The 14,532-nt window shown below is 36.1% G+C and overlaps 1 protein-coding gene across 1 annotated transcript; it reads left to right on the top strand.

Moving 5' to 3' along the window:
• The first annotated feature begins 976 nt into the window (after nt 1-976).
• On the top strand, nt 977-2,253 carry LOC110027025. The gene is made up of 2 exons (XM_020728285.1): nt 977-1,110; nt 1,677-2,253. The coding sequence occupies exon 2, from the start codon at nt 1,677-1,679 to the stop codon at nt 2,082-2,084; it is 408 nt and encodes a 135-aa protein (XP_020583944.1). The 5' UTR covers nt 977-1,110; the 3' UTR covers nt 2,085-2,253.
• The last annotated feature ends 12,279 nt before the right edge of the window (nt 2,254-14,532 follow it).

Genomic DNA, 14,532 nt, shown 5'->3' with positions numbered 1-14,532 from the left:
GCATTTAGACCATGAAAAACCTCGTTAGCAACCGTAGGTTATTTGAAGTGGAAATTTTGATATTGACCATAAAAAGTTAATAGATTGTAAGCTATTTGATTATATATATAAAAAAAATTGTTGAACTTTTTCGACGAAGCCGAAGTGGGTGTTCTACGGTTTTATCAGAGTTTATCACCTCTACTGTCGGCCACCGCTGTCGCTCCCAACCACAAAAAAATATTTTATTTCAAAATTCATTATTTTCCTTTTAATTCAAATCAAATAATAATAAAAAAAAAAGTCTTTCATTCATTTTAAAACAAACTGAATAGTATCAAAATATTTCATGAATAATATATTGTTTATGTATTACATTTATTTTACATTGCTACCAATTAATCAAATAATCCCTTAAGCCTACAAGCGGTAGATTAGATAGCTTGGAATTCAGAGCCTTCGAGGCTATAAATGGTATTCCGAGGGGGGAGAGAGTGTGTCAGTTCTTTACGGATGTTAATTTAGGTCAGCGCGTCGGGTTCGGTCTGATCCGAAAATGACTCGACTCGAATAGCAAATCCGGCCCAAGTAATAAATGGATTGAAAACTAAGACCCAAACTTGATCCAAACACGGGCTCAACCCGTTAACTCGAACTCGACCTAGACTTTCATTCTTATTCGGGTCATGTTTGGATTTTTAGGTTTAACCTGAACCCAACCCGAGTAATAAACATATTGATTTTTCTATCCAGAAATTGACCCGGAAAATAGCCGGGTCAAAAATAACCTAGAATTCAAGTAGGATTAACCTGTTGGGTCAATATTGGCATCCATGATACTCCAAAAGTAGTATCAGGAGATGCTCATGAAAGCGAGCACAATTCTGTGAGACGCAAGGCAGAGTGCGCGCGGGTCGAACGTGTGCGAGCCGTTGAGGTTGTTACGCTCTGCACTCGCGTGACCTTTGCGCAAAGTTTTTTCCTAAAAATATTTATGTTTATATAATTATCCTCTAACTGCTTGCCATTGCGATTTATACCTTTCTCAATCACCTGTAACGATTATTTGGTTGGAGGTCGAAGAAGAGTGAGAGAGCCGGTGAAAGAGCGGGGAGAAGTTTTGGGATCAAGGTAAGACAGCTGAATTTGAAATATATTATTCGAATTTTCAGATTGTGGATTGGAGATATCACCTTCAAATTTGATTCCTTGTAGTCTGCTTGATTTGGTTCTGCAAACGTTGGTCGTTTGAGTTTGATCTGTTTGAGTGTTGACAGAAAGTTTGATTTGTTGTTTTTTTTTTCAAGATTCTGCTGAACAAATTTAGATTTCGCGTTTGGATTTCGGTAATGCTGTTGTGTTCTGATGATCGATGGCAAGAAGAAGATGAAAAGATGATGCTCTTCTAATTATGTTTTGATCTGGAACTCAGTTTCTTTTTCCAAGAGATTTTTTGTGATTTTTTTTTTTTACTTCTGGTTTTGTAGCGTAGAAATGATTTCTCGAGTTCCAGCTCAGATCCTGCTGTTTTTATCTATGGATTTCTCCCCTGTTCTCTCACCCGTCGTCTCTGCATTTTCACATCTGAGAATTTTTTTCCTGAAATTCCTCTCCCTTATAAGTTATTATGCCTTCCCGCGCAAGATTCGATGAAATTAGTCTCATCTTCCGAACTCATTTCATTCCTTCCTCCATAGATGGACAGAGAAAAGAAAAGGAGTGACACAGGTACATCACCGGTGCATGATCGGGCGGCCAAGAAAGGGAAGCTAACGGTGACGGCAATCTCCGAGCTTTTCTCCGACGATGATGACGATTTTATACAAAAACCAGACTCTTATCGTCCCCTTGGGGTGTTTGAGTTCCCATGGCAGAAAGATAAAGGTGCACTTGCGCTCGAACTGGACGGCTGCAGTTTCCGCGAAGTGTTCTACTCTTCACTCGTCGACGGCATCTCGCCGTCGAGACAGTCGCCGATCACCATCTCAGGCGAGGCCGACAAATCCTTGCCGTCTGATGGGGATGCGGACGGTGTCGATTGCATCTGGAGCTGGGCTCTGCGCCAGCCACTCTCCGCTTTATATTGCAAGAGCTCCGGTGCATGAAAATGAATTTTTTAGAGCAGTTTGAGCGCCGTCCACAGTGGAAGCATGAGCACAAAATCTGAATTTGAGATGGTTTGTTTGAAATATTTCTGTAAAAGTTTAATATCATTTTCAATTTAGAATTTTAAAAATTTTGCTAGAAATTATCAAATGGGCGAGTTCATCGAACCATGGGCTACGATAAAAAAGACTTTTTTTAGATATAAATTTAAAAATTTTGTAATAAAAATATGATTTTTAAGATAATTTTGGTGAAAAAGAAAGCTGACAGTTACGTTTTAGTTAAACAGAGTGATATTTTTCTGCTACCATAAACGGCTAATAAACTATCAAAGCCCTGAATATTAGGAGAAAATATTAGGTTAGACTCCTGATGCAGCCGGAGTCCTATAGGGGAGCGCCAAATGTAAATTGGACTCATCACAATACAGTGTGATTGGTCCTCCCCCTATCCTCTATAGGACTCCTGACCTAATATTTTCTTTGATATTACAGCCATAAGCAGTTGACTATCTATCTAATTGAGAGAGAGGCGGTAAATCAAATTCAGTATATTTAAATTTATCAAATTCAGTTTTGATGGGAAATGTTTAAGAGTGGCGGTTGCTTGTAATTGGATTTATGAAATTCAGATTTAAATTTAATGAAAAATTAGATTTAGTTTTTTTTTTTATATATTTGATTAAATTTAAGCTGAACTAATATTTAAATTCAATAAATAACATGCTACTAAATATCGCCAAATGGACCGCCAAAATGAATTATTAGATATTCATGTGAGAGAGGAGTTACCGTGGCCCAATTTAAGGAAAAAATATAGCGTCTAGGGACGTAAGCTATGTCCAGATAACGGACTCGATGCAAGAGATGCATAGGATGCAAGGGCGAAGTTCTTTTTCTTCTCTGTTGTATTATCTCGTCCGAACTCCAGACGTAATATTTTTTTAAATTTAAGCCCACGGCCAATACATGACATATGAGTCTGAATTTTTCTCTATTTGGCAGAAGAGTTTTTTCTTATTTCTCATGTTTCTTGAAGAATTTAAATTTTTATTTATTTAAAATTGTGTCGGAGCCAAACCATTCTCTCAATGCAGTTAAGAAATTATCTGAAATGATAAATTCAAAAATTTAGAGGCTTTAGATTGCAGTTTTAAGTAGCAAAAAGATTAAAAATATATATTAAAGAACTTGTAATTAGGATCTATAAAGAAACAAAGTTACAAATTGTTAGAGTAAATTTGATTAAGAGCATTACTACACCAATCATTAATAACATAATTCAGCTAAGTTATGGAAACCACTTAGTAAATGAATAATCCTATTAGCATAATTAAATGCAAAATAACATGAAAACAATAGTTCAATTACTTTCAAATGTTTTTTTTTTAATTTTTTAATTTTTTTTGGTCATTTTAAAAGAGTTGAACAAAAATGTATGATAATTTCATATACTTACAAAACATTCTAAAGACGTGCTTGTATGAGTCTGAACTAAAATGGGCCAAGCTTTAATTATACTCGAGCTCAAACCATTTCAATTTCAAGCCAAGAAATCAGGCTCAAGCTTGGCCTATGCTCGTGCTCAAATTCAACTTGAGTTGATATTTTGCGGGTAAAATGAGTCAAAATGGGTCTTTGTAAATTCAATTGTCAAGCATACTTATAATAGCCAATTTCTTAAGCTTAGTTGCTTTTTTTATTGCAAAATTATTTATATTTTGATCAATTATTAATTACTAAAGTCATATTTGCTTTCGAATATCTCAATATAATTAGTAATTAGGGTCAATGAATTTAGAAACTTAATATAAGATTATGAGAAATTTATAATCAACAATTTTTTAGTCGAGCTAATTTGTTTCAACATGACAAACAAAGTGGTGGTTAAAATATCTGAATTGGAGTTCAAATGGGCTAGATTAAGTATTTAGATGCATGATTTAACATTTGTCAAAGATGATTAAGGCGTTAAATATTTTTCAAAATTTATATGCATATCACTAAAATATGTCAAATCAATTTAGGGGATGTTTAGAAAAGATGAATTTTATGTGAATTCTCAATGTTGCATATCAAAGGAGTAGATGATACTGGATAGCGAGTGAAGCAACTATGTGATGTTTTAGTGAGCTTGGTGATAAAGTTTTAACATTACAAAGCCTTTATGGCCATAGCCAAAGTTATAACAACATTAAACACATCAAGCTAAACGATAAGGAACCTATGTTAATCTCCATTGTAAAGTGGGAGAAGACCGATGCATAGTTAACAACTATGCAAACTACTCCACGGAGTAACATTTTTATTTTTGAAAGATGGCGAATACTAGTTAGAGATATTAATTAATAATGTTGCTAATGTTACTAGAGTCATGGAAATAGTGATATAAAGGTCCAAAGAACAACATTTTGAGGTTGGATTGATAAAGTTGTATGATTGATTTCATGACCAGAGTTAGGGTAGCATATCATACATTCGCATAGAGAAGGACGTTATTTTCTCAAAAAAAATTTCTAAAATCATGATATCATGAAGAAAGTCTCCATTAAAAACGTTAACCTTTATTATTATCAACATGCACTAAGAAAGACGCTAGTAGTGATAAGAAACTAATAAATGCTAAATGCCACATAAAATTTATCAAAAGATAAAGAAAAAGAAAGAAAAAGAGTCATCACAAAAGATTTTAACATGGTTTGATGTCATGGACTACATCTAATATATTTGAAAAGGGGAAAAAAATAACTATTATAGGAATAAAGATAATCACTTAGCCTTGAAAATCTCATTGTTGGGCTATACATTGTAAGAGAAGCGCATCAAGGTTTCTATTTACACGCAGTAAAATAATGTATAAAGAGATTCAGAGGAAGATTAATGAGGAGGCATTTATAGGCATCATTTAGCTTTAGAGGTTTATATGTGAATAATTACATGTAAATCACCTTTGAATGGGAATGATAGAGATAAATAAAGTGGCTCATGTGGCTAGCAACAAACAAATGCAAAATGGTAGTTATCAAATAAAATGATAATTGTTGGGCAACTTTATCTAGATGGTGATGAAGATTTAGAGCATAAATGCATTATGATGCTACTGAAATATTTTAGTGTGATCATTACTCATAATAAGAAGTTGCCATGTAGTCCTTCTTAAGTTATGAGATTGAGAGACAATGATTATAAATTCATCAAGAAAAAAGTATAGAACCTCTTAGAGTTCAATGTTGATCCATTTAACACTCCTATTTCACTAGAGGAAAATTAACTATAACTAATGACAAAGCTGAAGGCCGTTTTAGTGTCGAAAATATCATTGCAATATCCGACAACTTAGCAATGAAACATCAAGCAGTTGATTTACGACGACTTAACTACTTCAAAAGCCCTCTCTTTTGAACAGAAAAATTTTCCAATTACATGTTTAGATCGTCGATTATTGTAAAAAAAAGAAAAAAGAAAAGATAAACAACCGAGACAAATCTTGTTAGTAATTAATGGAGTTATTTTACGTAGGTTATGAACTGATGAGATTTTGATGATAATCAACGGTTTTATGTGTCGTTAATATTGTTATTTAAAATTAACGGTTTTTATACCATGGCTAAGCCATCAGAAAGGAGAAAATTTATGTACGTAAGACATACGCAGCGCTGCTTACGTCAGGGAGGTTATTCAGAGGGTATTGGGGGGGTTATAACCGTACCGTGTTATATCCCATGTAACCTCACTGTAACCTATCTGTAACAAATCTGTAGCTTCTAGCAAGTTCCATATTTCTGTTTTCATATATTTGTAGGTTACATGTAAGTTACAGAGAGATTATAAGAGTATAATACATATATAACCTCCAATACTCTCTGAATAAACTCCTGACCTAATTACATCTTTTTAAGTATGCAAATTTTTCCCGTGCGAAAGAGTCTTATATGCAAACTGGCATCGAAAACCCTCATTTCCTCTTTCTTCTTCCACAAGATTGAAACCCTCGGTCCTCCTTCCCCTTCCCCCGGTTTCGCCCCATTTTTCACGATACAATCGCCATTAGAGTTAGCTGGGAATACAACATTGAAATCACAGCTTACAGAGACCACCGAAACTCTCATCCTTCCGCTCCACAACCACCAGAAATCCTTGGGGAAGGTAATCTTGTTCGCGCCATTCTTTCTCTTCGCTCGTCCCAAATTTACGAAAGCTGTTTCCGCTAATGCATTTAGAGCAGGATTTAAACTAGACTTCACCTAAATCCTGCCAAACAGTCAGTTTGGACAAACTAAAGCTGCGGATTTCATAAATTCAGAATCCGCGAATTTTGGCTGTAAAAGGTGAAGCTCACCTTCTAATGTATAAGCTCCTGACAACAAAGTGCTATAAATATAAATATCAAATTTTAGGTGTTAGATTTGTAAATACACAAAAAAATTGTTAGGTATGCATGTAAATTTACAAAAACAAAAAAGTAACCATTTTACATGTCTAACTTAAAATCATTTTATCCTTTGAAAAACAATTATTATCTTAAAATTTTAACTTTAGTGTTAGAATAATTATTATCTTAAAATTCTACTTTATTGAGAAGCTTGGTTAAGTATTACAGAAAATTTTAATCAGATTACATTCCAACTTATGGTATTGTATTGTACTAATAAACGGAATTTACATGCCAAGAAATTAGGTGGCATGCATGTAAGTGTTTGGAAGACTTGCTTATATGCCACTCAATTCTTATGTATTTACATATCCAACACGTAAAGTTCCATTTCCGCATACATGCCCCCTTTTTTCATGCACAAGAAGATGTGTTTCGCTTCTTAAAAGGCAAAATGATTGTTTTTGTATGTGATATAAGAGACGTGCTTGTTGTAAATATAAAAATGTAAAAAAATTAAGCCTTTGATTTTTAAATACATAAGAATTTGGTGTAATGTCTGTAAATACCTCTTTCTTTTGTGGAAGATTTACATACAGAGGAATTCTTATGTATGTACATATCTAATACATAAACAGAGCCATTAGGCGTTATGTATATATATAATTTTTTTGGAGACTTATACAGGAGCCTCAGAACCTCTGGCACGCTCCAAGCCTAGGCATAAACAGTTGGTGTCGTTTGAATTGGTATCGTGATTGTCGATCATATGATTTGCTAACTGTTATTCCTGTTGAAATATTGAACTTAAATATATACATGTGCTTTATCCATTTGATAACTTTGTTTCTACATCTACTACTGTTTAATTATTTTTCACAAGCATAGCATCTGCAGATAAAATTTAAAATTAGATATTGCATGAACCAATTGAAAGTAAAGTACGAGTTGATCTGGGTATGATTGGAGTTGGACTTGATCGACTTTGATATCATTGGACTCATCTTGTTGAGATGGTTAGTTTGACAATAATTTTTTTGGAAATTGGGACCCAAAAGAACCTAAATTTGAATTTGAAATATCCTTTAATTAAAATTGCATTGAGATTTGTGCTTGATGATATACATTTCTTTACGACACATCAATATGATAATGCACATGTATTTCATTACAAATGTTTAAATAAATATAAAAATAATTAATTTATATTTACTTTACAGACAACCAAAACAACTTCAAGTATTTTGAATACACTATTGTTTATTTTACTTTATATGCATATAATCAAACAAGAAAAATAAATTCCTTGTTTTTACTTCACAGACAACCAAACAACCAATTAGGATATTTTATACTGCAATTATAATACATTACATTCTATTTTACTTTATATATATATATATATTTTACAGACAACCCAACAACCCGTTAATCTACTTATAAAAAGAGTTAATCATTGCTAAGATGGACTTCTTTTACCGTTTTGCATGTGGAAATAACAAGTAAGATCAATCACTTACATAATAGAATGCCGCATGCATATAATATTGTTATAATATGTGAAAATTGTATTGTGTGCAAATTTTGATATTGTTCACATCATTTTGAGAATTCTTCAAAATCTTTGTAAATAGTAGCTTTTGTCTCGAAATTTTTTTGCCAATGTTCTTCTATTAGAATGACTACTGTACTCATCTGAATGGACTCTTTTGAGAATATCTTCAATATCTTCTTTAACATAACAAAAATAAAGAAATGATGTTGATCCCTGAAACAATTCATCATAAAGCAATCATTACCATGTTGATTTGATTTTAAAACTTCTTGGGTCGCAACCTTAAGTAAAAAAACTTCAGGCTATTCCTTAAAAAGAATGCAAAGCTGTTCCTTAAAAAGATCCAATCTTCTATCTGTCGAGGTGCAGCCTGGTTAAAAAAAAAAAAGAAAAAAAACCTATTAAACGCTCCCGTCTCTCTCTCCCCCACGTTCGCCTCTTCTGATTTCGCGATTCCCTTCTCGCACGATATTTTTGCTTCGTCAGTTCGCGAAGGCTTTTGGCTCCAGTATCGTTCGCGAACTGCCCGTCCCGTCTTTGTCGCTCTCGAAACTAGAAGGTTTCTCTCCTCTCTCGCGAAACAGGAATTTCCGTCTCCGCCTGCTCCTCCTTCAGTTCGCGAAAAGATTTTTCTCATGCGAAGAAGATAGTGGAAGAAAAAGGAAGGAGTTCTTTCTTGCGGTGAAGGCAAGAAGGAGTTCTTGCTTGAGGTGAAGGCAGGAAGAAAGAATTGTTGCTTGCGATGTTTTCTTTCTTTGAACTTGTCTTCTGTTGTGGCTCTCGGATATAGAGAGAGAGGAAGTAAGAAATTTCTTTCTTGTAATTGTCGACGTGATCAAACGGTGTAAATTCCTCAATTAGTAAAATCCTCTGCAGCTACGTGAATGTAGGTAATTTGCCGAACAACGTAATTCTGTGTGTTCTTTTGGTGTGAATTTTCTCGTTCTATTTTTTGCTTCGTCGTCGATCGTTATATTTCTATATACTGCAACAACTGATATCAAAGTCAATGGCTGCAGATGAAGTGAAAGTTTCAGGGATCGAGAAGTTTGATGGAACAAATTTTGGTTACTGGAGGATACAGATAGAGGATTACCTCTATGGGAAGAAACTCCATCTTCCGTTATTGGGGAAAAGACCTGAAAGAATGAATGAAGCTGAATGGAATCTGTTGAATCAACAGGTTCTGGTGGTTATTCGATTGACTTTATCGAAGTCCGTTGCACACAACGTAGTCAAGGAGAGGATTACTGTAGATCTTATGACAGCCCTGTCAGGTATGTATGAAAAGTCATCGACAAATAATAAGGTGTATCTGATGAAGAAGTTATTCAATTTGAAGATTACGGGAGGTACGTTTGTTGTACAATACCTGAATGATTTTAATATTATCACAAATCAATTATCATCTGTGGAAATTGAATTTGATGATGAGATACGTGCACTGATCTTGTTGGCTTCCTTGTCAAATAGCTGAGAAGCTATGAGGATGGTTGTCAGTAATTCTACAAGTAAATCTAAATTGAAATTTGAAGATATTCGTGATTTGATTTTGGCTGAGGAGGTGCGCAAGAAAGATTCTGGTGAGATCACAGGTTCGAGTTCATCACTAAAATGTTGATTCCAGAGGGAGATCATATGATAGGAACTCAAACAGGGGAAGATCAAAATAAAAAAAAACAGAATTAGGAGCAAGTCAAGGCCTAGTAAACAAGTAACTTGGTGGAATTGTGGCAAAACTGGCCACAAAAGGAGGAACTGCATGAATCCTAAGAAGAAGGAGAATGACAGTGCGAATGTGGTAACTGAAGAATCACATGATGCACTACTGCTAGCAGTTCATAGCCATGTTGATGACTGGATACTTGATTCAAGAGCTTCTTTTCATACAACTTTCCATCGGGAAATGATGCGAAATTATGTTGTAAATGACTTTGGGAAAATATATGTGACATATGAAGAAGCTCTGAACGTGGTAGGAATGGGAGATATTGACATTGCATTTTCAAATAAGAACAAGTGGACTCTGCAAAAGGTCACGTACATTCCTGAACTGAAGAAGAAGCTCATTTCTGTTGAGCAGCTTGATGAATGTGGACATTAGTAGCGTTCTCAGATAGCACTTGGAAGGTTACTAAAGGAGCACTGGTACTGACTCGGGGTAAGAAAACATGTATGTCATATATGACTATTGATTTAATTAACAGCTTTGATATTACTATTGCAGAGAGCACAATAGAGTTGTGGCATTGTAGACTTGGCCACATGAGTCAGAGAGGTATGAAAAAACTTTAGTCTAGAGGTAAGCTACCAGAACTGAAGTCAGTTGATCTCGGCATCTGAGTGTTGCATTATAGGGAAGCAGAGGAATGTTAGTTTCTTGAAAGGTGGAAGGATGTCAAAGGCAAGAAAGCTGAATCTTGTACACACAGATGTATGGGGACCTTCTCCAGTGGCATCTCTTGGAGGCTCTCATTACTACATCACATTTATTGATGATTATAGCAGAAAGGTATAGGTTTATTTCTTGAAGTATAAATCTGATGTATTAAGTGTTTTCAAAACTTAGAAGGCCATGGTTGAGACAGAGACATGCTTAAAGCTGAAATGTCTAAGGTCTGATAATGGTGACGAGTACACTGGTGAGTACATTGATGGTGGGCTCAAGGAGTACTGTGCAGCTCAGGGAACAGCTCAGAGACTCAGAATGGAAAAGACAATTCCAAGGACACCACAGCAAAATGGTGTTGCAGAGCGCATGAAAATGACCATTAATGAGCGGGCTAGAAGCATGAGATTGCACGCTAGACTACCACCTACTTTCAGGGCAGAAGCAGTCAGTATTGCAGTTTATTTAATCAACAGGGGACCATCTGTTCCATTAAACTGTGAATTACCTGAGGAAGTCTGGAGTGGGAAAGAGGTAAAATTTTCTCACCTTAAGACTTTTGGTTGTCTTTCTTATATTCTCATTAATCCTGATGCTCGAAGTAAGCTTGAGGCTAAGTTAAAGAGGTGTTATTTCATTGGGTATGAAGATGATGCATTTGAATATCGTTTCTGGGATGATCAGGCTCGGAAAATCATAAGGATTAGGAACGTTATTTTCAATGAGAATGTTATGTATAAAGACAAGTCTAGTACAGTTTCTGAAACAACACTGAAAGAATCTGAGTTGGTAAAGTTTGATGATTTACCAAAGGTCACAGTGCAGGACAGAGATGCAGGTAACGAGGAGAGTGTATTCAGGGCATCCACTCCTATTGTTCCACAGTCAGTTTCAGAGCAGTCTACCCCTTCAGTTGTAGTTCGCAGGTCAGAAAGGGGTAGACGTTCTCCACAGCGTTATTCTCCAATTTTTAACTACATTCTGCTGACAGATGGTGGAGAACCTCAGAGTTATGAAGAAACCTTGCAATATGAACATTCAAGCAAGTGGGAGTTTACCATGAAGGAGGAGATGGATTCTTTGCTAGAAAATCAGACTTGGAAGTTTGCAAAACTTTCATCTGGGAAGAAGGCATTACACAACAAGTGGGTGACGGGGTGAAGACTGAGCATGATGACAGTAAAATGTATAAGACTAGACTTGTTTGTAAAAGGTTTTCAGCAGATGCACGATATTGATTATTCCAAGATTTTCTCTCTTGTGGTGAAGCTTACAACCATGAGAATGGTACTATCTATGGTGGCTACTGAAGATCTCTTCCTTGAGCAGTTAGATGTGAAGACAACCTTTCTTCATGCGGATCTTGAAGAAGACATCTACATGCACCAACCTAAAGGGTTCGTGGTACAGGGAAAGGAAGAGTCAGTTTGCAGATTGAAAAAGAGCTTGTATGGCCTGAAGCAAACTTTTAGACAATGATACAAGAAAGGACAATTACTATATCATCCTACTGTTGTATGTGGATGATATGCTTATTGCATGTGCTAGTATTGAGGAGATCAATAATCTGAAGGAGCTGATGTCAAAGCACTTTGCAATGAAAGATTTAGGAGCGGTAAAGCAAATCCTTGGTATGAGAATTGTCAGAGATAGAGTCAGAGGCATGTTGAGACTCTCTTAGGCTAATATGTGAAAAACGTAATTAGCAGGTTCAACATAGATAAGGCCAAATCAGTTGGCACACCCTTGGGAAGTCACTTCAGACTCAACAAGAATCAGTCACCCAAGTCAGAGGAGGAACGAGATCACATGAGTAAGGTTCCTTATGCTTCAGCTATTCTGATATTGCCCATGCAGTGGGAGTCCTTAGCCGATACATGAGTAATCCTGGAAAGGAACATTGGGAAGCAGTGAAGTGGATCTTGAGGTATCTAAGAGGCTCTGTGGAAACTTGCTTGTGTTTTTCAGGAAAGAGTTCAGAGGTACGGGGCTATGTTGATGCTGATCTAGCTGGAGACATTGATACTAGAAGAAGTATTACAGGCTATATTTATACTTTTGGTGGCACTGCAGTATCATGAGGCTCTAATATGTAGAAGACAGTTTCATTGACTACTACAGAAGTTGAGTATGTAGCAGTGTCAGAGGTTGCAAAGGAGATGATATGACTACAAAGCTTCTTGAAAGAATTGGGAAAGAAGGATCAGAAGGGCATTCTCTACAGTGATAGTCAGAGCGTCATATTCCTTGTCAGAAATCCAGCATTTCAATCCAAGACTAAGCACATTCAGATCAAGTATCACTTCATACGGTCATTGTTGGATGACGGACAGTTGTTGCTTGAGAAGATTTATGGAAGCCAGAACCCAGTTGATATGTTGACTAAGGGTGTTACTCTTGAGAAACTGAAGTTGTGTGCAGCTTCAGTTGATCTTCTAGTGTGAAGACATGGGCCTTGAGTTGCAGAGGTGGAGGATAACACGTTTGAGGAAAAGGGATACGTCTTCAGTGAAGGATATCAGTTTGAGGAAGAATACATTATAGTATGTGTACATGTCTCTAAGTGGGAGATTTGTTGAGGTGGAGCCTGGTTCAAAAAAAACAAAAAAAAAGTACATGTTAAACGCTCCCATATCTCTCTCTCTCTCTCACGTTCGCCTCTTCTGATTTTGTGATTATCGTCTCGCACGATATTTCTGCTCTGTCAGTTCGCGAAGGCTTTTGGCTCTAGTATCGTTTGCGAACTACTCGTCCCGCTCCCATCTCGTCTCTGTCACTCCCAAAACTAGAAGATTTCTCTCCTCTCTCGCGAAACAGGAACTTTCGTCTCTGCTCACGCCTCCTTCAGTTCGTGAAAAGATTCTTCTCATGCGAAGAAGATAGTGGAAGAAGAAGGACCGGTGAAGGCAGGAAGGAGTTCTTGCTTGAGGTGAGGACAAGAAGAAGGAATTGTTGCTTACAGTGTTTTTTTTCTTTAAACTTGTCTTTATTTTTGGCTCTCAGATATAGAGAGAGAGGAAGTAAGAAATTTCTTTCTTGTAATTGTCGACGTGATTAAACAGTGTAAATTTCTCAATTAGTAAAATCCTCTCCAACTCCGTGGATGTAGGCAATTTGTCGAACCACGTAAATCTGTGTGTTCTTTTGGTGTAAATTTTCTCGTTTTATTTTTTGCTTCATCGTCGATCGTTATATTTATATATACCGCAACACTATCTACTTGCCTGTCCTTGAATTGAAATCTTTCTAAAATTAAATGGGCCTAGAATGTCCTCAAATTACTTCTTTGCAGGAATTATCTCTTCTTGTTCTTCACACCGAAAAAACTTAACAATGAGTTGAACTTCTTAACAGAGATATGATTGTTGGAAAACTCTAATTTTTCAGCTAAAATCCTTGTGTGTTATCCCAAGTGTATAGTAAAATAGTAAGCCTTAAGCATATGCAGCATGAACAATAGCTAACTCAAAATTTCCCAGTTCAAACATCCCCATTTAGAAGTAGGTAAAAAAAACTCCTCAAAACTCTACCAGCTCGATATTCTTGATTTTGTGCATAAAAATATACAATATAATTATGTTTTTCTTTAATCTATACCACTTACGTAGTACTAGCGATAGCGTGCATCCTATGCCGCCTGACACATCTTGATCTGCAACAGTAGGACTTACACTTGCATCCTGTGTCGTCTGTATATAGTAATTTTCATTGAAATTTGTATTACAGTTTATTGCATATTTCTGTGTTTTCAGTTTTAGTAGTTCTATCTTGTACTTTACAATTTCGTCAACCTGCGTACTGCATAATTATATGTTTTATGTTTGTTACTGTTATGTTTTTAGTTTATTACATAGTATGTTGTTATATGAACTAATTAATAAAATTTATTCTCTATGTTACAGATGTTAATTGGAGTCAGGGACGGTCTCCCTCCCCACTCGGGGGGTGGGTGCATGGAGCACAACGCTATCTAATGAAGAAGCATGTTAGGAGAGGCCACCTAACTTCGACACCCACTCCCATCCCCACTCCCACACCCACCCCCCCCCCACCCCAACCACCACCCCCCCCCAACCCCCGCCCCATCCACCATTCTACCCCAACACAACCAATGTATTAATAAGCTGTTGCC

Source organism: Phalaenopsis equestris, unplaced genomic scaffold (genome assembly GCF_001263595.1).
Source record: "Phalaenopsis equestris unplaced genomic scaffold, ASM126359v1 Scaffold000411, whole genome shotgun sequence".
NCBI classification, from domain to species: Eukaryota; Viridiplantae; Streptophyta; class Magnoliopsida; order Asparagales; family Orchidaceae; genus Phalaenopsis; species Phalaenopsis equestris.
The sequence above is the reverse complement of the archived record's forward strand: the minus strand, read 5'-3'. Positions and strand labels throughout refer to the sequence as shown.

What these genes read in the sequence shown, in the direction of transcription:
- LOC110027025 (XM_020728285.1), top strand. Translation starts at nt 1,677, where the DNA reads ATGGACAGAGAAAAGAAAAGGAGTGACACAGGTACATCACCGGTGCAT.